Below are 21,357 nucleotides of genomic sequence, written 5' to 3'. Positions count from 1 at the left end.
TTCGAAGAACATACTGCAACAGTAGGGACTACTAGCAACAATATGTTTTCAAAGAGAAAAACTCTAGATGAGGGTTCACTATAATCAAGCAAGTCGGAGACCTAGCATGATCACAGATTCACCTCCACTCCTTATGTTCCCACGAGGGCCCTTTTTCCAACTCACCGTGTGTGCAAATAGTGTTGGTGTTTGTGTGCATCAAATGAATAAATATTTACCTCATGCATACATTTTAAAATGCACTAAAAGCATCAAAGAGTTATATACACAAGAACATAAGAAAAATAAAGGGAAACCAACAAAGGAGGATGTCATGATAAAACATTGCCCAAGATTAAATGGTCTAACTCTCAAAAAATAGTCCCCTGTGGAGTCGCCAACTGTCGCAACCTACCCTTCAGCGGGAGGGCGACGCGTGACTCGCGGGATGGTATTAGCACCCCACGCATCCGTCACCAACGTTTATTTGAGGAAAACGTCGGAAAAACCGGAAAAGACGTGATCTACGAACTTTAAGTGAAAGGTTCAGGAGCTGTATTTACGCACGGGGAAGGTATTAGCACCCCACGCGTCCGTCACAAGAGACGACAGGCTTTAATTAAATGTGCAAACATGACTTCAATTTTATGTTCCCTTTTACATTTTTATTCCTTTTTATATTTTTTCTTTTTTCGGTCGACGAGGGTGTTTCCCTTGCTCCTATGTATTCCTTAATTGCGATAAGGAAATCAGACCAACGTAGTTCTTTGTAAACAAAGTGTTTTGGTTAAGTTGTTTTTATCTTTTTTGCAAAATATGTTTTTATTGAATGAAAGGTCATTTAAGGCGTTGGACCATTAAACAATCTTTCGATTCCTTTGAAAAGAGAGAAGACATTAAGGCATTGGACCATTAATGATCTCTTTATTTTTGAAAGAGGTAATAAAGTTATAAGTTGATTTTAGGCCTTTAGAAATCAACACTTAACCAATAATAGCGGAGAAGACCATTTCAAGGCGTTGGACCTTTGAAAATGGCTTTTTTAGGCGATGACAAAAGTATGGTTTATGAATTGATTTTAGCCTTAGTTTCACTTTGGTTATTAGTCGATTCGATTAAGAAAGAAAAATCCCAAAGAGAAACGTTCGATTGATTTTTTTGTTTTATTTCACTAAAAGATATTTTTTATTATTATAATATTATTTTATCTCTTTTTGGTTTCCAACGTAGTTACGGCACGACCGAATGGTCGGATTTCATTTTAACAGAAACTAACGGATATTACAATTCAAATAATCGATGAAAATTTATTTTATTTTTTGATTAGGCGAGAGAATGACTTAAGAAAATGACTAAAGCACGTCAAAAGGGGGTACGCAAAGTAAATGAAATGAAGATAAAAGCACATGAAAACAAATGAGGACCACTAGGGGTACATAGAATGAATTGAAAAGTTCAATTTCGGGTACTGACCGGTTGAAGACCGAAGAACGATGAAGAACGAACGAAGAACGTTCAGGAACGGTTGAAAATCTTCACGAAATCACCCACGGAAACGTTACGGAAGCGCCTCAGCTTGGATTTTCTTCACAGACACAATTTTTTCACTAATTTCAAGTGATTCTCGAATTACCAGGAAGGCTGAACCTTTTTTCCTTTCACCTGTCCCCCTATTTATAGGAAAATGGGGGAGAAGCTTGCCATCCAGCTCGCCCAGGCGAGCTAGGTTGCTTCCTGTAGAAGCAACCGCCTTCTGGAGGAATTTTCTGGAAGGCCGAAGTGGGCCTGGTTGCTATTTGCACCCCCATTTTTACTAAATACACCCACTTGCTCTTTTTTTGGTGATTCTTTTTCCGTAACGTTACGAAACTTTACGAATTTCGTAACGATGCTTATTTTCTTTCCATAATGTTACAAAACCTTACAGATTACATAATCATCCCCTTTTTTGCCTTCCGAAACGTTACAGAACTTCACGGATTGCGCACTAACACTTCCTTTTAATTTTCGGCATGTCACGGAACTTCACGGATTGTGCTACAATGCTTTCCTTTGACTTTTGGCATATCACGGAACTTCACAAATTGCCTAACGATGGGTGCCAAGTACCTCGAAGTGGTAAAATGAGGGTCGCATGCTAACAACGAATGGTCCCCGGACAAAATTAGGGTATGACACATTGCATTATTGAGTAGATATGAAAGTAAGTCAGCATATGGCATTGGAATTAGGGTGAATTCTACAAGCTTCTTTTCTGGAAAATTCCTTCCCTAGTTGGTGCTTTGGTTCGTGTTAAAGGTGGTGTTTGGTATCGGATGTGCGGCAGATGGGTTTTGTTTCTGATTTAGGGGTTTCTTTGTGGATGATTAGGTGTTCTTGGCTGATAGGATGATGGGTAATGAGAAGAGCTGATATTGGCTGAGTGTTGACATTGCTAAGCTGGTGGGAAATTTGGTCATGAAGGGACAGCAGTCACAACATGGGATCCTTCCTCCATCTTATTCTCTCCATTTTCCCTAGGCTTCATGTTCATCAAAGCAGGATAATCAAATTTGCCTCTTTTCAAACCCACTTTGATCCTTTTGCCGGAAAAAACTAAATCGGCAAAGCTTGAAGGCGTGTAACCCACCATCTTCTCATAGTAGAATACCGATAACGTGTCTACTATCATTATTATCATCTCTTTTTCCATCATTGGGGGCACTACTTGAGCTGCCTGATCCCTCCACCTTTGGCCGTATTCTTTGAAAGATTCATGCCTCATTTTACACATGTTTTGTAGCTGCATTCTATCTGGAGCCATATCACAATTGTACTAATACTGCCTAATGAAGGCAACCATTAGGTCTTTCCTAGAATGGACTCAGGAAGGTTCCAAATTAGTATACCAGGTGATAGCTGACCCAATAATACTTTCCTGGAAGAAATGCATCAACAATTTTTCATTTTTTGAGTATGCCCCCATTTTCCTGTTGTACATCTTCAGGTGATTCTTGGGGTAAGTAGTCCCCTTGTACTTATTGAAATCCGGCACCTTGAACTTCGGAGGGATATTGACGTCAGGAACTAGGCACAGTTCTACCATGTTAGCAAAGGCATAATCTTCGTCTCCTTCAATAGCCCTCAGCCTTTTCTCTATATGATCAAATTTCTCCCTTTCCACTACGGTAGGAGGTAGTCTTTCCAACGCAAAATGCAAGGGTTATGGTTGTGGGTGATACTGAGATCCCCCCAAATTGTTTGGCAAGGGTATGCCACCAAATGCTTGCCCCTCAGTGGCACATCCAAGGTGAGGCTCGAAGTCGGCTAGAGTATGGTCTCGGGGTGCTTCATCTGTCTCCCTCATGGGTTAAGAGACATGTGCATGATCAGATTAGGGTTATTGGCTCCCAATGGTTTGGGAGCGGAGTTATCGACATTCTCATTGGGAGCGTGTGCAACATTGGGTGATGTATAGTTGGGAGGCAAGCCATATGGTAGGAAGGAATGCTTGTTCAAAACTTGCACAAAATGGGGGCCGCCCATATTTCCTAATGCTTCACCTTCCTGACCTACCATATCCGAGGCTGGGCAATTTACTTGGTTGAGACCAAATTGGTGAGTCGGGTCCACCTTAGTGGCGGTACTTGTAGCAACGATTGTAGCCGTGTTGACCTCCATCATTTTTCTCATACTCATCATGGCTTCCATCATTGTGGTCATTTGCTCTTTCATGGCCTCCACGTTGGCCTTCATCTACTCTTGCACCTCCTCTATTTCACTCATCACTCTAGCTTTGACATGCATTCGGTAAGGGCGCTGTAAAGCGCGTTCTATCCTTATGATTACAATGATTACGGTTTTGATTTTCAAGGAAAGAATGCAATGAGCAATGCATCCAAATGTGAAAAGAAAAATAAGCATGAATGTATGTGAATGATATATTGTTGAACTATTGCAAGTTTTACACAGGACATTCAATAGAACGTTGGGTCGAATCAATTCAGATTTTCATTGAAGCAACACGGTTCATCACATCTTGTAAGAGTCCTGGAAATAAAACATGGACCTCAATAGTCCTCAATTTTGTAACTTATTTAGCTCAATCATGTGTTGGGAGTAGCCAAAGAAGCTATGTAAAACTCGATCTACCTTTTTCCCCAACTTTTGCAAGCTGGTTACTTCCAAAGTTGACCTTGACTTGATGAAAACCTTTTCTTAAAAGCATGTTCTTGGTTCAACCCTATGTTCACAAGAATAGAAATTTTGATTGTCAATACTTTGACAACCTATCATAGAGATGAATGATTAGGGCATACTCATGCTATGCATGAAACATGTAATTATGAGATCGACATGAGACGCCTAAAAATCATCCTTTTTTAGTTAACAATGCATTAGGTACCATTTTCACATGATTTTCAATCATTTTTCAAGAGAAATGAGTGTATAATCTAATGCAATCCAATCCCCCAAGGGCATTTGATAGAAGACTCCAAGAAGAATGGGCCAGAGATGCAAGAGAAGGCCCTAGGATTCTTATGAGCCTTAGGGTAGATTTCGGGTCCATGGGCTAAGTGTGAGCTCACATATTTTTGTACATATTACATTAAGGTTTCATTATTTTTTATCCTTGTATTTAAGGCTTCATCATGTAGGTAGGGTATCCTAGAAATGTAGGATTCTATCTTTTTGTTCGGTCAATTCACTTTAATTCCTTGTTCTTCATCTTATTCTCAATGTATATCCTCCATTGTCTTGTGGTTTGGTGTTGTTTAGAGTAGATTCAAAAAAATAAACCAATTAAATCTTAGATCTACACTTGTTCTTGCATTTCTATGTGTCGCAACCTACCCTTCGGTGGGAGGGCGACGCATGACTCACGAGTGCGTCTTCCAAGAAAGGAATACGCGCGGAGTCGCCACCAACGTTTATTTGAGGAAAACGTCAGAAAAACCAGAAAAGACGTGATCTACGAACTTTAAGTGAAAGGTTCGGGAGTTGTATTTATGCACGGGGAAGGTATTAGCACCCCACGCGTCCATCACAAGAGACGACAACCTTTTAATTAAATGTGCAAACATGACTTCAATTTTATGTTCCCTTTTACATTTTTATCCTTTTTTTATGTATTTTTATCTTTTTGCGGTCGACGAGGGTGTTTCCCTTGCTCCTACGTATTCCTTAATTGCGATAAGGAAATCAGACCTACGTAGTTCTTTGTGAAAAAAGTGTTTTGGTTAAGTTGTTTTTATCTTTTTTGCAAAATATGTTTTTATTGAATCAAAGGTCATTTAAGGCGTTGGACCATTAAACAATCTTTTGATTCCTTTGGAAAGAGAGAAGACATTTAGGCATTGGACCATTAATGATCTCTTTATTTTTGAAAGAGGTAATAAAGTTACATGTTGATTTTAGGCCTTTAGAAATCTACACTTAATAAAAGCGGAGAAGACCATTTCAAGGCGTTGGGCCTTTGAAAAATGGCTTTTTTAGGCGATGACAAAATTTTGGTTTATGAATTGATTTTAGCCTTAGTTTCACTTTGGTTATTAGTCGATTCGATTAAGAAAGAAAAATCTCAAAGAGAAACGTCCAGTTGATTTTTTTGTTTTATTTTACTAAAAGATATTTTTTATTATTATATTATTATTTTATCTCTTTTTGGTTTCCAACGTAGTTACGGCACGATCGAACGGTCAGATTTCATTTTAACAGAAATTAACGGATATTACAATTCAAATGATCGGTGGAAATTTATTTTATTTTTTGATTAGGCAAGAAAATGACTTAAGAAAATGACTAAAGCACGTCAAAAGGGGGTACATAAAGTAAATGAAATGAAAATAAAATCACATGAAACAAATGAGGACCACTAAGGGTACATAGAATGAATTGAAAAGTTCGATTTCGGGAACTTAGCGGTTGAAGACCGAAGAACGATGAAGAACGAACGAAGAACGTTGAAGAACGGTTGAAAATCTTCTCGAAATCACCCACGGAAACGTTACGGAAGCGCCTCGGCTTGGATTTTCTTTCACGGAACCAATTTTTTTCACTAATTTCAAGTGATTCTCGAATTACTAGGAGGGCTGAACATTTTTTCTCTTCACTTCCCCCTATTTATAGAAAAATGGGGGAGATGCTTGCCACCCAGCTCACCCAGGCGAGCTAGGTTGCTTCCTCCAGAAGCAACCGCCTTCTGGAGGAATTTTCTGGAAGGCCTAAGTGGGCCTGGTTGCTATTTGCACCCCCATTTTTACTAAGTGCACCCCCTGCCTTTTTATTGGTGATTCTTTTTCCGTAACGTTACGAAACTTTACGAATTTCGTAACGATGCTTGTTTTCTTTCTGTAATGTTACGAAACCTTACGGATTACGTAATACTTCCCTTTTTACCTTCTGGAATGTTACGGAACTTTACGGATTGCGCACTAACACTTCCTTTTAATTTCCGGCATGTCACGGAACTTCACGAATTGCCTAACGATGGGTGCCAAGTACCTCGAAGTGGTCAAACGAGGGTCGCATCCCAACAATGGATGGTCCCCGGACGAAATTAGGGTATGACAATTGCCCCTCTTTACTTGTCTTTTATTGGAGATAAAAGGGAAGTAAAGATAAGACACTAATTTCGTTCGAGCGAAACACCATTCGGCTAGTTAACCTCCCTGCCAGCGGAACATGCAAAAATTTGAAAATGATCAGTACCGACTCATCATCCTGATACTGTCGAATTTGCTCCTCTCGCTTGATACAAGACGCAGAATGACCTTAATTTGTCTCTGCGTTCTGTTGGACACGATCGAGCCTGGGCGGCAAGACATCGAATGACCATAATTTGTCTCTGTGTGCCACCAGACACGACCGCCTCTGGACGGCAAAAAGGTGTGCGGAATGACCATAATTTGCCTCCGCCCACCTCTTAACTTGCTGTTTTTGAATGACAAAGGGCGCAAAATTTGTCTCTATGCGTTTATCACCCAACTTGCGAAATCTGAATGACAAAGGGTGCAGAATTTGTCTCGGCGCGTTTATTACCCGCCTCGCTGCTCTTGAATGATAAAGGGCGCAGAATCTGTCTCTGCGCATTTACCCACTTAGCTTGTTGTTCCTGAATGATAAAGGGTGCGGAATCTGTAGCTACGCGTTTACCCACTCAGCCTGTTGTTCCTGAATGATAAAGGGCGTAGAATCTGTATCTGGATGCAGAATTTGTCTCGGCGCGTTTATTACCCGCCTCGCTGCTCTTGAATGATAAAGGGCGCAGAATCTATCTCTACGCATTTACCCACTTAGCTTGTTGTTCCTGAATGATAAAGGGTGCGGAATCTGTAGCTACGCGTTTACCCACTCAGCCTGTTGTTCCTGAATGATAAAGGGCGTAGAATCTGTATCTGCGCGTTTACCCACTGAGCTTGCTATCATGCTTTGAGTCTTAGAGATAGCAAAAGAAAGTTTTTACGGATAACCACTCGGGTATCTCCGCATGTCACGTGACTCCAGTGTCAGTATGACAGAATTTTTGTGCGCGGAAGATGACGTAAATCTTCGCGTGTCAACGGGCTTGTTGGCCACGATTAACAACGGGTGCAGAAGACGATGTTAGTCTCTGTGTGCTATCTTGCTTTGAGTCTTAGAGATAGCGAAGGAAATTTTTTACGGATAACCACTCGGGTATCTCCGCATGTCACGTGACTCTAGTGTCAGTATGATAGAATTTGTCTGCGCGGAAGATGACGTAAATCTCTGCGTGTCAACGGGCTTGTTGGCCGCGATTGACAACGAGTGCAGAAGATGACGTTAGTCTCCACGTGCTACCATGCTTTGAGTCTTAGAGATAGCAAAGGAAAGTTTTTACGGATAACCACTCGGGTATCTCCGCATGTCACGTGACTCCAGTGTCAGTATGACAAAATTTGTCTGCGTGGAAGATGACGTAAATCTCCGCGTGTCAATGGGCTTGTTGGCCGCGATTGACAATGGGTGTAGAAGACGATGTTAGTCTCCGCGTGCTATCATGCTTTGAGTCTTAGAGATATCAAAGGAAATTTTTTACGGATAACCACTTGGGTATCTCCGCATGTCACGTGACTCCAGTGTCAGTATGACAGAATTTTTCTGCACGAAAGATAAAATAAATCTCCGCGTGTCAACGGGCTTGTTGGCCGCGATTGACAAAGGGTGTAGAAGATGACATTAGTCTCTGCGTGCTATCATGCTTTGAGTCTTAGAGATAGCAAAAGAAAGTTTTTACGGATAACCACTCGAGTATCTCTGCATGTCACGTGACTCCAGTGTCTGTATGACAGAAATTGTGGGGGCGGCCGACAAAAGAGAGGCTCTTGCTCCTACGTATCCTCAATGAGGAACTCAGACCTACGTAGTTCTGGATAACTTGTGAGACTAAAAATAGTCTCGGTGTTTTCTTCACTAAAAATGTGAACATGCTTTTAGTAAAGAGAGAAAACTTCCAACTAATCAGAGCAACATATGCTTCTCGGACGAAAAACAATGTGTCTACCGGGGAAGGGGAGTATGCTGATGAAATCTTCTCATAACCACAAATGAGATTTTGGATGTTAGCATTTCATTTCTAAATGACTATTTAGAGGAAACACCGGGTTCAACAAAAATAGAAGAAAATCACTCAAAGTGTATCAATCTCACACAGGTAAGTGTTTCATCCTAAATCCGAACCAGAGGTATGTCATGACTTGATTTTGCAAATCATTTCCTATCAAATCAAAGATTACATGCGTGATCATGGATCAGTAGGACTTTTTCTTCGGAATGGGGTTTCTCTTGGTGGAAAATTTGGCTTTGAGTGTTTTTTTTTTCTGTTTTTGTTTAGCGCGAGGTGAACAAGTCACCGACGCACGGGATTTTGGTTGGTAATTAAAGGGAGAGGACCACTTTAGGTCGTGGTTTCCTTTCTTTCCATATTTACTTTGGTGATAACTCTGTATTTGTTTAGATGTCGTCTGGTCCAAAGACTTTTCTGTATATTTCTTCTATTTTCTTCTGATCCTTGATTGGGAATTTTCTTTCCTTTTTTGCTTTCTTCCGATTCTTTTGATCGGGAATTTTCTTTCCCTTTTTCCTTTTCTCTTCTTTTCTTTTTCTCCTCCCCTTTTTGCTTTCTTTTGAGGGCAAGACTTATGGTGAGTTGGGACTTTGGCTTAAGGCTTGTAGAACGGATGGACATGATATGTGTCAGGGTGTTGGTCTGGTTTAGGGATAAAAGGGGATGTCCCACATTATTTCCATGACACAAATGCAACAATGATGATTTGGAAATTTTATGCAAAACTAGTCATGCATGCATCTATGTGGACACTCGAGTGTCGAAAAACTTTTTGGTCATGTTATGCTAGGGCTCATAATTCATTTTTCTATTTTAGTCAACCCAGTGTTTCCAAAATATTTTCTTTCATCAATTTGTGCATTTATCCAAATCTATTTTGGGTGTTCGAAAAACATTTACAGCATTTACCTTTCAGGCGTACACATTTTTTTTCAAAAACTGGTTATGATCAGTGAATTCTTTCAAAGAAAATTTGGAAATTATCTCTTTTCGCAAGCATGTTGTTTTTTAGCTAGACAACTTTTTATTTTTATTATTTTCTTTTTCCTCTTTTCTTCCTTCTTTTTCTTTTCTTACTTGCTCTCTTTTCCTTTTCCTCTTTTTCCTTTTTTAAGTTATTTATCATTTGTTCATTTCCTCTCTCTTCTTTCTTTTTTTCTCTTTTTCTCTCTGAAAAGGTCGTGCGGACGAGGGCGCACACCACCTACTTACGTCTAACCACAAGGTGAACGAAAAACGCACGAAAATGGTAAGTCGCAAAAATGGTGACGAAATAACTGAGAGCCATAACGCCAAAAATTTCTAACAGAAACGAACAATAATGATAGTAATGTTAGTAACCATATGAACAAAACAGAAAATAGTAATGTCAACAGCAATATGGGCAATAACAGAAAATGTTAATAGCAAACTAAACAAAACAAAAAGAGATATGTCAAAAAATGCGGTGACCTCGGTCACGTGGCTCCGCTGCCTCCCAAGAAATCGAGCAAATCCATCATCTCCTCATCCATGCGGGCCTCCTCTCCACCGCCGGGAGCCTCTGCGGGCGCCTCCCTGCCTGGGCCTCAGGCAAATCTCCGGGCCATGCGACCTCTGCCCTGAACTGGTCTGGAGTAGGGCACGGAAAAGGAGCGAAACCCTGGCTCTGCAAACTGAGGCTGAGCTGGTAGAGACAGTCATGGGTCTGCACGTGCGCCCTGTGGTTGGCCGCCTGCTGGCAAACCAAATGCCGTAAATACCACTCCGTGTCAAATGTGTCAAATAAGTCCGCCAAGACATCTACCACCGGGCTCTCTTTGCTATGGTGATATGCGAGGAAAGCATCAATTGCGGCTAGGTCCACCAAACCATCCACGTTTGGAAAGAGGACAACCCCAAAGATTAGCAATGCTAATACATCCATAAACGGAACCCACTCCTCTTGATTTGCCATATCCCTCGCCTTTCCTTCTAAGTACTTCCATGGTAGGCCCACTATGCCGTTTCGAGTTTGCTTTACACGGTCCAATCCTCTCACCGAATCCCTGACCACAATTGCAATTTTGCTCAAGGAGGGAAGAAAGCCGTAGAAAAGATACGGTTTCCTTCCCCCAAGAGGACATCCTAGAATTTCCTCAAATTCATCAACGGTCGGTACTAATTGGAAGTCTCCAAATGTGAAGCATCTCAAGGGCTGGTCATAGTATTGGGTGAGTGATATAATGGCTTCTATGGATATCTCTGCTATGGTCAAATCTAAGATTTTTCTATATGCCTTGTGCAAGGCTTGCATTTGGAGAGGTCCCATCAACCGCCCCAACTCCTTAATGCTGGTGATATCTAGGCCCTTAATCTTGACTTGATAAAACCTTTTGCCAGTTTGATCTGTCCCCATGTTTACTAAAGTGAAACAAAAACTGGGTGCGAATCAAAATTCCGACATCTATCATGGGTGGAATGGATGAATGCATGAAGGAATGCACATGACACAGATGCAATTTGCGAATACGAGAGCCCGGGAAATTGTCTCCTTCTTAGATACAACGTTTTGGGGTAGCAAAGTGCCCAACGTATGTATTTAAGAAGGTGACACGGACCCTCCGTTGGCTTGCCCAAGATAGGGGATTAAGACGGAACCCACGCAAGATGCATATGCGAAAGGTAAAATACGGGGATGTACATAGTACAACAATATTCACAAACAAATATAAGCAAAAGGGTACATGATACTTATGCATGGCAGTGTGAAAAAGATGGCACGCAGCGTGTCCGCTTCGTGCCCCTATTCAGGGGACCTATATGGGAGGGAGCTAAAAAGCCTTTAGTGATAATTCCCAAGGTGGTCATATCTCTCTTGATGGTCTCTAGAGGTATCATCCTTTTCGAAGAACATACTGCAGCAGTAGGGACTACTAGCAACAATATGTTTTCAAAGAGAAAAACTCTAGATGAGGGTTCACTGTAATCAAGCAAGTCGGAGACCTAGCATGATCACAGATTTACCTCCACTCCTTATGTTCCCATGAATCCGGGTGTAGGGCCCTTTTTCAACTCACCGTGTGTGCAAATAGTGTTGGTGTTTGTGTGCATCAAATGAATAAATTTTTACCTCATGCATACATATTAAAACGCACTAAAAGAATCAAAGAGTTATATACACAAGAACATAAGAAAAATAAAGGGAAACCAACAAAGGAGGATGTCATGATAAAGCATTGCTAAGTACATGGGGTTTCCCCAGTGGAGTCGCCAACTGTCGCAACCTACCCTTTGGCGGGAGGGCGACGCGTGACTCGCGAGTGCCTCTTCCAAGAAAGGAATACGCGCGGAGTCACCACCAACGTTTATTTGAGGAAAATGTCGGAAAAACCGGAAAAGACGTGATCTACAAACTTTAAGTGAAAGGTTCGAGAGTTGTATTTACGCACGGGGAAGGTATTAGCACCCCACGCGTCCGTCACAAGAGACGACAACCTTTTAATTAAATGTGCAAACATGACTTCAATTTTATGTTCCCTTTTACGTTTTTATTCCTTTTTATATATTTTTATCTTTTTGCGGTAGACGAGGGTGTTTCCCTTGCTTCTACGTATTCCTTAATTGCGATAAGGAAATCAGACCTACGTAGTTCTTTGTGAACAAAGTGTTTTGGTTAAGTTGTTTTTATCTTTTTTGCAAAATATGTTTTTATTGAATGAAAGGTCATTTAAGGCGTTGGACCATTAAACAATCTTTCGATTCCTTTGAAAAGAGAGAAGACATTAAGGCATTGGACCATTAATGATCTCTTTATTTTTGAAAGAGGTAATAAAGTTACATGTTGATTTTAGGCCTTTAGAAATCTACACTTAATAAAAGCGGAGAAGACCATTTCAAGGCGTTGGACCTTTGAAAAATGGCTTTTTTAGGCGATGACAAAAGTTTGGTTTATGAATTGATTTTAGCCTTAGGTTCACTTTGGTTATTAGTCGATTCGATTAAGAAAGAAAAATCCCAAAGAGAAACGTCCGATTGATTTTTTTGTTTTATTTTACTAAAAGATATTTTTTATTATTTTATCTCTTTTTGGTTTCCAACGTAGTTACGGCACGACCGAATGCTCAGATTTCATTTTAACAGAAATTAACGGATATTACAATTCAAATGATCGGTGGAAATTTATTTTATTTTTTGATTAGGCAAGAAAATGACATAAGCAAATGACTAAAGCACGTCAAAAAGGGGTACGGAAAGTAAATGAAATGAAAATAAAAGCACGTGAAACAAATGAGGCCCACTAAGGGTACATAGAATGGATTGAAAAGTTCGATTTCGAGAACTTACCGATTGAAGACTAAAGAACGATGAAGAACGAACGAAGAACGTTGAAGAATGGTCGAAAATCTTCGCGAAATCACCCATAGAAACGTTACGGAAGCGCCTCGGCTTGGATATTCTTTCACGGAACCAATTTTTTTCACTAATTTCAAGTGATTCTCGAATTACTAGGAGGGCTGAACATTTTTTCTCTTCACTTCCCCCCTATTTATAGAAAAATGGGGGAGATGCTTGCCACCCAGCTCGCCCAGGCGAGCTAGGTTGCTTCCTCCAGAAGCAACTGCCTTCTGGAGGAATTTTCTGGAAGGCCGAAGTGGGCCTGGTTGCTATTTGCACCCCCATTTTTACTAAGTGCATCCCCTGCCTTTTTTTGTGATTCTTTTTTCGTAACGTTACGAAACTTTACGAATTTTGTAACGATATTTGTTTTCTTTTCGTAATGTTACGAAATCTTACGTATTACGTAATCATCCCCTTTTTACCTTCCGGAACGTTACGGAACTTTACGGATTGCGCACTAACACTTCCTTTTAATTTCCGGCATGTCACGGAACTTCACGGATTGTGCTACAATGCTTTCTTTTGACTTCCGGCATGTCACGGAACTTCACGAATTGCCTAACGATGGATGTCAAGTACCTCGAAGTGGTCAAACGAGGGTTGCATCCCAACAACGGATGGTCCCCGGACGAAATTAGGGTATGACACTATGGTTCAAATTTTATAGATCTACTCTTGAATCATGTTTTTCTGTTGATTTTAGGTTCTATCATTTCTCAGTCATAATCTTCTTGTGTTGAACCTTTAGATCTAAATTTTCTTCCAAAATATTGATTAGAAAAAAAAAACACAAAAATCTAAGTGTAAATCACTTAATTCATGTTGTCTTAGAGTCATGTTTAGTCATAATAATTATCACATTATGTTTTAAGTTTGTGTTGAATTTTTATTTTGTTGATTGAATTCTAGATACATTTGTTCATAAAGTCTTGTCATTCTTAACCCATCTTTTGAATTTTGAGTCTAATTCATGCATGTTATTTAGTTCATAACATGTTCTAAATCAATTCTTTATGCTATACAAATGAATTCACACAACAACCATACTACCAGCATTTGACCAATCAAATGAAACATTGCTTTGAATACTTACATTTGTTGGGTTCCAAAGAAGTGAACATGCACTTTCTTCCGATCAGAGGAGTAGCCCCACTTCTCCGCCTCACTTACCTGCCACCAGCAAAGAACTTGAAAAGTCATGAAATAACTAGTTAACTAAGAGGGGAAGCAAACATAAACATAGAAGAATTTTAATATATACTGGTGTAGAAAATGCAGGGCTACCATAAAGAAAAAAATTATTAAGCAGCATTACTTTCAATATTTTTATCATGGTTCTAATAATTTTGCAAGACTGGGAGTTGACAACTACATCATATATCATGAGGCACATACAGAATTGATGATAAACTGTGAAACCTATTCTAGTTATTAATTTATCCAATTAGAAAATTGAATTAGGGTATGCAAACAGCTATATTCATAATTACTAAGAAGCAGAATCCAGCTAAGACATAGTAATACAGTATTTAATTAATAGTTTCAAAAGGACATAAAAATTAAAAATAAATGAATTACCAAGGCGTTGTAAATTACATGTTTTGTAGAAGTGTTTTTTGTAATCTAGCTAGCTATATTCAGTTTGGATTGGCCACCGTATAAGTTATAACTTCACACACATATAATAGTATATATATAATGTTAATTATTTTATTGTAAAGACAAGTTTAATTATACGGTTAAGTTTATTTATCATTTATTCAACAAAAAAAAAGTCTTATTCTCTAAAATAAGTACTTAAATCTATAATATTAAAGTAGATTTCTCAGAATCTCACTTCAAATCTTATTACAATATATATTATTACTAGTTGAAAATATATATTCGATGCTGTTCAATAACCATTGTAGCTAGTAGCTTAGTTATCAGGTGGTTTGAATTGCATTTCAGGTTAGTGTATGACCAATATATATGATACAATATAATATTAAAGTTATTTTAAATATATTAAGGATAAATTATATATGTATGTTCTATCTAAATTAGTACACTTAGTCTACTATGATAGCTAATTTTTTTTTATTGATATACAGTATTGTCTTGAAATACATATATGTGTAACATTTGAATTTATACATTTTATCCAATATCGATTTTATCGAAAAATTTACAATACTTATATACTCTAATTAATCAACTGAACTAAATCCATTAATAAGGGATCTTAATATTTTAAATGAATGATTAAGATTAAAATATAAAAGTAATCCTAATCATCTATACCCAATTATATTATTAAGATTCCTTTTTCTTCCTTTCGTATAAAATTAGTCTTTTTTTTATATTTAATTACACTAAATCAATAATTTACGTATGTATTTGTTATAATTGATTTAATGATGAGCCTGCTCCCAGGTGGGAGTGATTGTAAAGATGATGTATCTGATAAGTCATCTTTGAACATGAGAATGCTACTACAATGCATATTTCTTAACATATTATTTTACTAATACAATGTTTATTATGGAAAAAGTTAATATTATTTTATTAATCATTTTTTATAAATTTTATCTATATGTCACTATATAAAAAACAGGCCTGCTTAATGTGGCTAAGAAACTTTTCTCAATTACAAAAAGTAAATGTTAAAAAGAATGTATGTACTTAACTTATAAGCTATAACATTTGTCTTCTATATATATGAGTTATATATGTAGCAATTAAATTAAGCATTATAATGTATTACTTGGCTAGTATATTTTTATTGTCAAATAAATTTGACGAGTTTTATTAAATTCTCATTATTAATTGATTTTTTCCCTAATTCCTACTAAGAAAGAGGCATAACTTATTTAATGGGGCTCATAAAATTTAATGAATTACACTAGCATTTCTTTTCTAAATATGAGTTGTGTAGCAAAATAGAAACAACGAATTCAACCTCATGCCTATCTCTCTGACTTGAAGGCACTTTTTTGCAGTGTACAAACGTGAGGAACGAGCATCTGAGTCAACACAAATGTTGTGTTTGGTTGAGGGGAGGGGGAGAGAAATAGAGAACAAATTGTATGGGTCTCACACCTCTTACAGTAATTAAAATATTTCTATCCTCTCTTTTTTTATCATCTCAATAAAAAAGAATCCAAAAGAGGAAATAAAAACTACATCCTCAATAGCTACTTAAGCTAGCATAGAAAGGTTCCTGCTAGCTGTCATCTACTAGTATTTTAATTTGCATAGTTTCAATAGTGGAAGTTTCAATGACTGCATTCTGCATTGTTTCTGCAATCCATGTATTCATACAAGTGACATGGTTTTTAAGATTCATATGGTCATACCTATGCAAATCTGCACAAGTAGTTCCATCAGCTAGTTGTGGTGTGACCTAAAATTCAGATAGAATCTACAAAAGTTTTTTAAATGATGTTGTTGTCATCTTGTTTACATAGATCTTACTCAATGCTAATAAGTAATGCCCACACCCCCCCCCCCCCCTCCTCCCCTCCCCCCCTCCAAAGTAAATACGGAAAACTTTATTGTGCTATTTGTTTGTATTTTAACACTTTTTATACCTAATGATTTGATCAGGTGAATGATGATCTTTGCAAGGAGAATCTGCAGCTTGCCGGTGACTTATTGAATTCTTTTTATTGTCACGCTGCCATTAGATGGTTAGCTGCCAGCTGAATATTTCAGATCTTCTCAAACAATTTATTTCAAATTCAAATGAAAATCTACAAAAGGAACCTCGTATTGTGGAACTCAGGAATCAGGTGTGATCATAATCCAATTATTTGTGTGGTTCTTTTCTAAATTTTGTATACAACTATGAATTTTCTCCAAGGAGCCTTTTCCACCATGCCTCCCTTTTTTCATTGTATAGGGTTTACTAATTTTTGTATTCATGGGCTTGAGAAGCAGAAAGAGGAAATGATGAAGTTGAATTCCCCACAATACCTTCTCCAATGGATTCAAGGTATGACTTGACATGATGACTTACTATCATAGGCACTTAATTATTATAATCATAAATTTTTTTATCATTGTTATGACCTGCTCGGTTCCACAAATATATATTGTACAATGATTTTGGAGAGGCTATGAATAAGACAGAAGTGGAATATGAAATTCTGCATCAGCAAGTCCTTGACAGAGAGATTGACATTGGAGGTTTTCTGCAGAAATACAAAAAGCTGCGTACTGCTTACCACAGGAAAAGTCTCGTACATCTTGCAGCTAGAACATCAAATATATAGCTACATAAAGAATTTGAGTTGAGCGGATTCATGAGTTGGGTGTGATCCGCTTACACCCCTAAGTGAAAGGACTTAATTAATGAAGATATGCTTCGATTAATGTAATTTGATTCGAGAGTTGGGAAAATTAGATGGGGAATGGTTAGGGCTCGTTCATCTAAACCTTTGAGAGTGGGAGAAGCTATGCCATCAGACACAGATCCCTACTATGGAAAATGTTCTAATCATCTCGATGAAAAAGAAAATGTTAGCAGTGGGCATAACAAAGACGACAAGAACTTTAGTGCACTAACCCCCGAGTTAACCCCAGAGTTAGAAATCCATAAGGATGACTATAGGGTAGATAGTTTGACAGAGATTAAAGGTGAAAAAGAAAATGTTATCAGTGGGCACGAGAAAGAGGACAAGAACTTTAGTGCACTAACCCCTGAGTTAACCCCCGAGATAGAAATCCAAAAGGATGACTATAAGGTAGCTAGTTTGACAGATTAATGAAATTGTGCTGGTACTACCTCATAGTCTTTTAATCTTACTGAGGATGGAGGAGAGATCACAGCTTCACTACTAAAAAATATACATTTAACATAGGCATGATAACATCGGTTTCTGGAAAAATCGATGTTAACAAAAGCGCGGTGGCATACTCATAATGAAGATTCGTTTATTAACATCGGTTTTATGAAAAACCGATGTTAACATGTAACTGTTAACATCGGTTTTATAAAAAACCGATGTTAACACAAATGCGGTGGCAATGTCAACATCGATTTTTTAAATAACCGATGTTAACATTCACTAGTTAACATCGGTTTTTGTGAAACCGATGTTAACTTTAGAAAGTTAACATTGGTTTTTTAAAACACCGATGTTGACATGAACTACTTAACATCGGTTTTGTTTAAAAAACCGATGTTGTCCCTTTCATAAGTACTAAAACCCCGAAAATCCTTTTTTCCTCCAAGCATTCAGTAACCAAAACTCTTTCTCCATCTTCCTCATCACTTAGGTTATTTGTCCTCCTGAAGCTGCCATTCCTGTTCGTGTTCGAGTTGGAGTTCGCACCAATTCCCGTTCGAGTTGGTGTTCGAGTATGTGTTGGAGTTTGAGTTAGCAACAGTTCCCATTCCAGTTCATGGTCGTCACTGTTGCATTTAGGTACGTGGGCAAACCTGCTTCTTTTTGTGCTTTGTGGTCATAAATCGTGTCGTCATTTCCCCCATTGTAGAGTGTGAGTCAGCACGTTGCTTCGCTTCGATTGGCGTCTGCTTCTTCCTTTGTTTGAATGGTTTTCATTGCAAGCTGGCTTCCTGATTTTTGCTACAAATTTTAAGGTAAAATAGCATCTTAAATGTTGATGCAATCCTATCCCGCAAGGGCATTGGGTAGAAGACTCCAAGTAGATTGGGCTAGAGATCCAAGGGAAGGCCCTAGGGTTCTCATGAGCCTTAGGGTAGATTTTGAGCCCATGGGCTAAGTATAAGCCCGCTTATCTTTGTAAATATTAGAATAGGTTTTTCCTTTGTTTGGGCCTTGTATTTTGGCCATTCTAGTAGTATAGGGTTTTAGCCTTGTATTTCGGGGCATTTTGAGTAGTCTTTGTAGTAAGGACTTTTTTTTTGTATTTTCATGTTTTTTTGTCATGGGGGTGAGCTTAGCTATTATAGGGGGTGTGTAGCTAAGTTCTAGCTTCTCATCTCAAGGAGGTGAGCTTAGCTATTAGAGAGGTATGTGTAGCTAAGCTCTAGCTTCATTAGGAATCTTCTTAAGGAAGCTTCTCAAGGAGGTGAGCTTAGTTATGAGAGGGGTGTGTGTAGCTAAGCTCTAGCTTTTCAAGGAAGTTTTCTCAAAGAAGCTTCTCAAGGAAGTCTTCTCAAGAAAGCTTCTCAAGGAAGCTACCTAGTCTATAAATAGAAGCATGTGTAACACTTGTTGTAACTTTGATGAATGAGAGTCTTGTGAGACACAACTCAAAGTTTAACTTCTCTCCCTTTTTCTTCCTTCAATTTCGTGCTCCCCCCTCTCTCTTTCTCTCCCTCTTTCTTTTCCTCCATTGAAGCATCCTCTCCAAGCTTCTTATCCAAGGCTCATCTTGGTGGTGAAGCTCCTTCTTCCATGGCTTATTCCTTAATGGATGGCGCCTCCTCTCACCTCTTTTCCTTTGTCTTCCGCTGCATCTCCATGGTGGAAAATCACCATTAAAGGATCCCATTGAAGCTCAAAGATCAAGCCTCCATAGAAGCCCCACAAGCAAGCTTCCATCAAGTGGTAATCAGTGCACAAGAGCTTCAAGTAGGTGCTCCTTAAACCTCCATTAATTTTTTTTCTTTACCTTCTCTTCCATTGTTGTTTCTTCATTTTTCTCCATGTATCTCCTCACATGTCTTGTTCTAAATGTTGTTAACATGATTCTTTAGAGTTTCCACCGATTAAACTTGCTATAGAAGCTAGATTTGATTTTCTATGGTTCAAATTTCTTGTTCTTGTTCTTCAACCATGAATTGTGTTGAGTTTAGGCTCCTTTGAGTTTTGTCCTGTTATTTTTTGTGGCTGAAACCTAAACCATAAAATTCTTACAAAAATATTAAAGTAGAAGAAAATCTCAAAAATCTAGAGTGACTTGTTCACCTATTGTAGTTTTGTCATAGAAGTCATGTCTAGTCATGAAACTTTTCACATAAGATTTCTTATGTTGTGCTGAATTTTATTTTCTTGTTTCTTTGTCTAACTCATTTGTTCATGAGTGTATGAAATTCTTTTAGCCTATTATTTGATTTGAGTCAAATCTTTCATGTTAATTAGTCCTTAACATGTTCATGCAAAATTCTTAGAGAGTCTTTGATTGTGAACCTTTTCTTGAACTTTTAGGTTTCCTTATGATTGTGTCTATTGTGAATTTGAGTTTTGGTGATTGAATTGCTTGCTGAAATGTTGATCCTAAGTGAATATTGAACTCCTAAAACTGTGGTAAACAATCCTAGTGAGTTCAACATACATAGGAAGGTTGAAAGTAAGCCCAAGGCAATCAATATATCATGCTTAAAGAAACAAATCGCTGGTGCTGGCAGCTTGGACATACAAACTTGTAAAAATTACTGAGAATTGGTTACTTCGAATTTTGAGCTGAAATTTTTACTGAATTTTCTAGACATCTGGGAAAAAGTTATAAAAAAAAGAAACAAGGGATTTGGATAAAAGGAAAAAATAAGAAAAATCGCACAAGTTGGCAGGAAAATCAATATCCAGAAAAAAAAGGTGAAAGGGAAGTGTGCTTGTTGTTTTGGCTCAAAATTTATTCTATAATTGGAAATTTCAATTCAAAATTAGTGTGAAGACAAGTGCCAAAGCTAGAGTTTTGTTGAGTCTTTTTTCTCTACTCTAGAGCCATTCTAAGTTTCTCTTTGAGTCCTAGCTTGCTTCTATGTCCTTTTCATTGCTTTAATTGTTGAATAATCCTTGAAAAATTATCTTGTTAAAACTTCATTGGTTTAGATTTCATTTCATTTTTTTTTTGTCTTTGGTTATTGCTTGTCTCTTTGGGTTGCAATATAGGGAATTGGAAGGAGGATTGGTGCCATCCCTTGAAGAATTTGAGTCAAGAAGAAAGGGGCCAACCACCTTAAGAGCTATTGGACTAAGAAGCACTCCAGATTGAGTGAACCACCAAAGAGAGAACAACCACCAAAATTGAGGACCGTTTTGTAATTTTGTAATTTTCAATTTACTTACCTTCATTGCTTTCAAGTTTTGTAACAAAAAGGCCTTTCATTGGAAGTGTGTTGGGAGCCTCCAATAGGTTACCAAACTTCCATTTGTGTGTAATAATTTTAGGCAATTTTTCCTTAGGATAGTGAGTGTTTTGTTGGGAACCTGGAATGTGGTCATCCAAACACTCTTAGGATTCGCCTAGTTTACATTTCTTGCTTACTTTCATAGCTTATTTCCTAACCTTCCATTGTCAAACCGCCTAGATAGCTTTCCTTTTACCAATTAGTTTTTTTTTTTACCTTATCGTTCACACCTCTTTTAGTGTTTATTTTGGCTAGTTTCAACCATAGTTTCTTTTACCTTTTTGTTTTCAAACCTTCAACAAGAAAGAACCACAACTTAGGAACCAACATGAGTCATCATTCATCTAGTTTTAATGGCGAGGGTACTAGTCATAAAGACCCTTTATCTAGAATCTTAGATGAGTTGAGT

General features: G+C 38.1%; 1 protein-coding gene across 1 annotated transcript in view; it reads left to right on the top strand.

Annotated features, from left to right (window-relative positions):
* LOC113002158 (uncharacterized) overlaps positions 1 to 16,591 on the top strand; it is a 59,957-nt gene extending 43,366 nt beyond the window's left edge. The window contains exon 2 of the mRNA XM_026129116.1: positions 16,493 to 16,591. Coding sequence (XP_025984901.1) covers positions 16,493 to 16,591 — 99 coding nt within the window. The remainder of the gene's footprint in view (positions 1 to 16,492) is intronic.
* Positions 16,592 to 21,357: the final 4,766 nt, after the last annotated feature.

This window comes from Glycine max, chromosome 7, assembly GCF_000004515.6.
Source record: "Glycine max cultivar Williams 82 chromosome 7, Glycine_max_v4.0, whole genome shotgun sequence".
NCBI classification, from domain to species: domain Eukaryota; kingdom Viridiplantae; phylum Streptophyta; class Magnoliopsida; order Fabales; family Fabaceae; genus Glycine; species Glycine max.
This window is presented reverse-complemented; position numbering and strand designations above follow the sequence as displayed.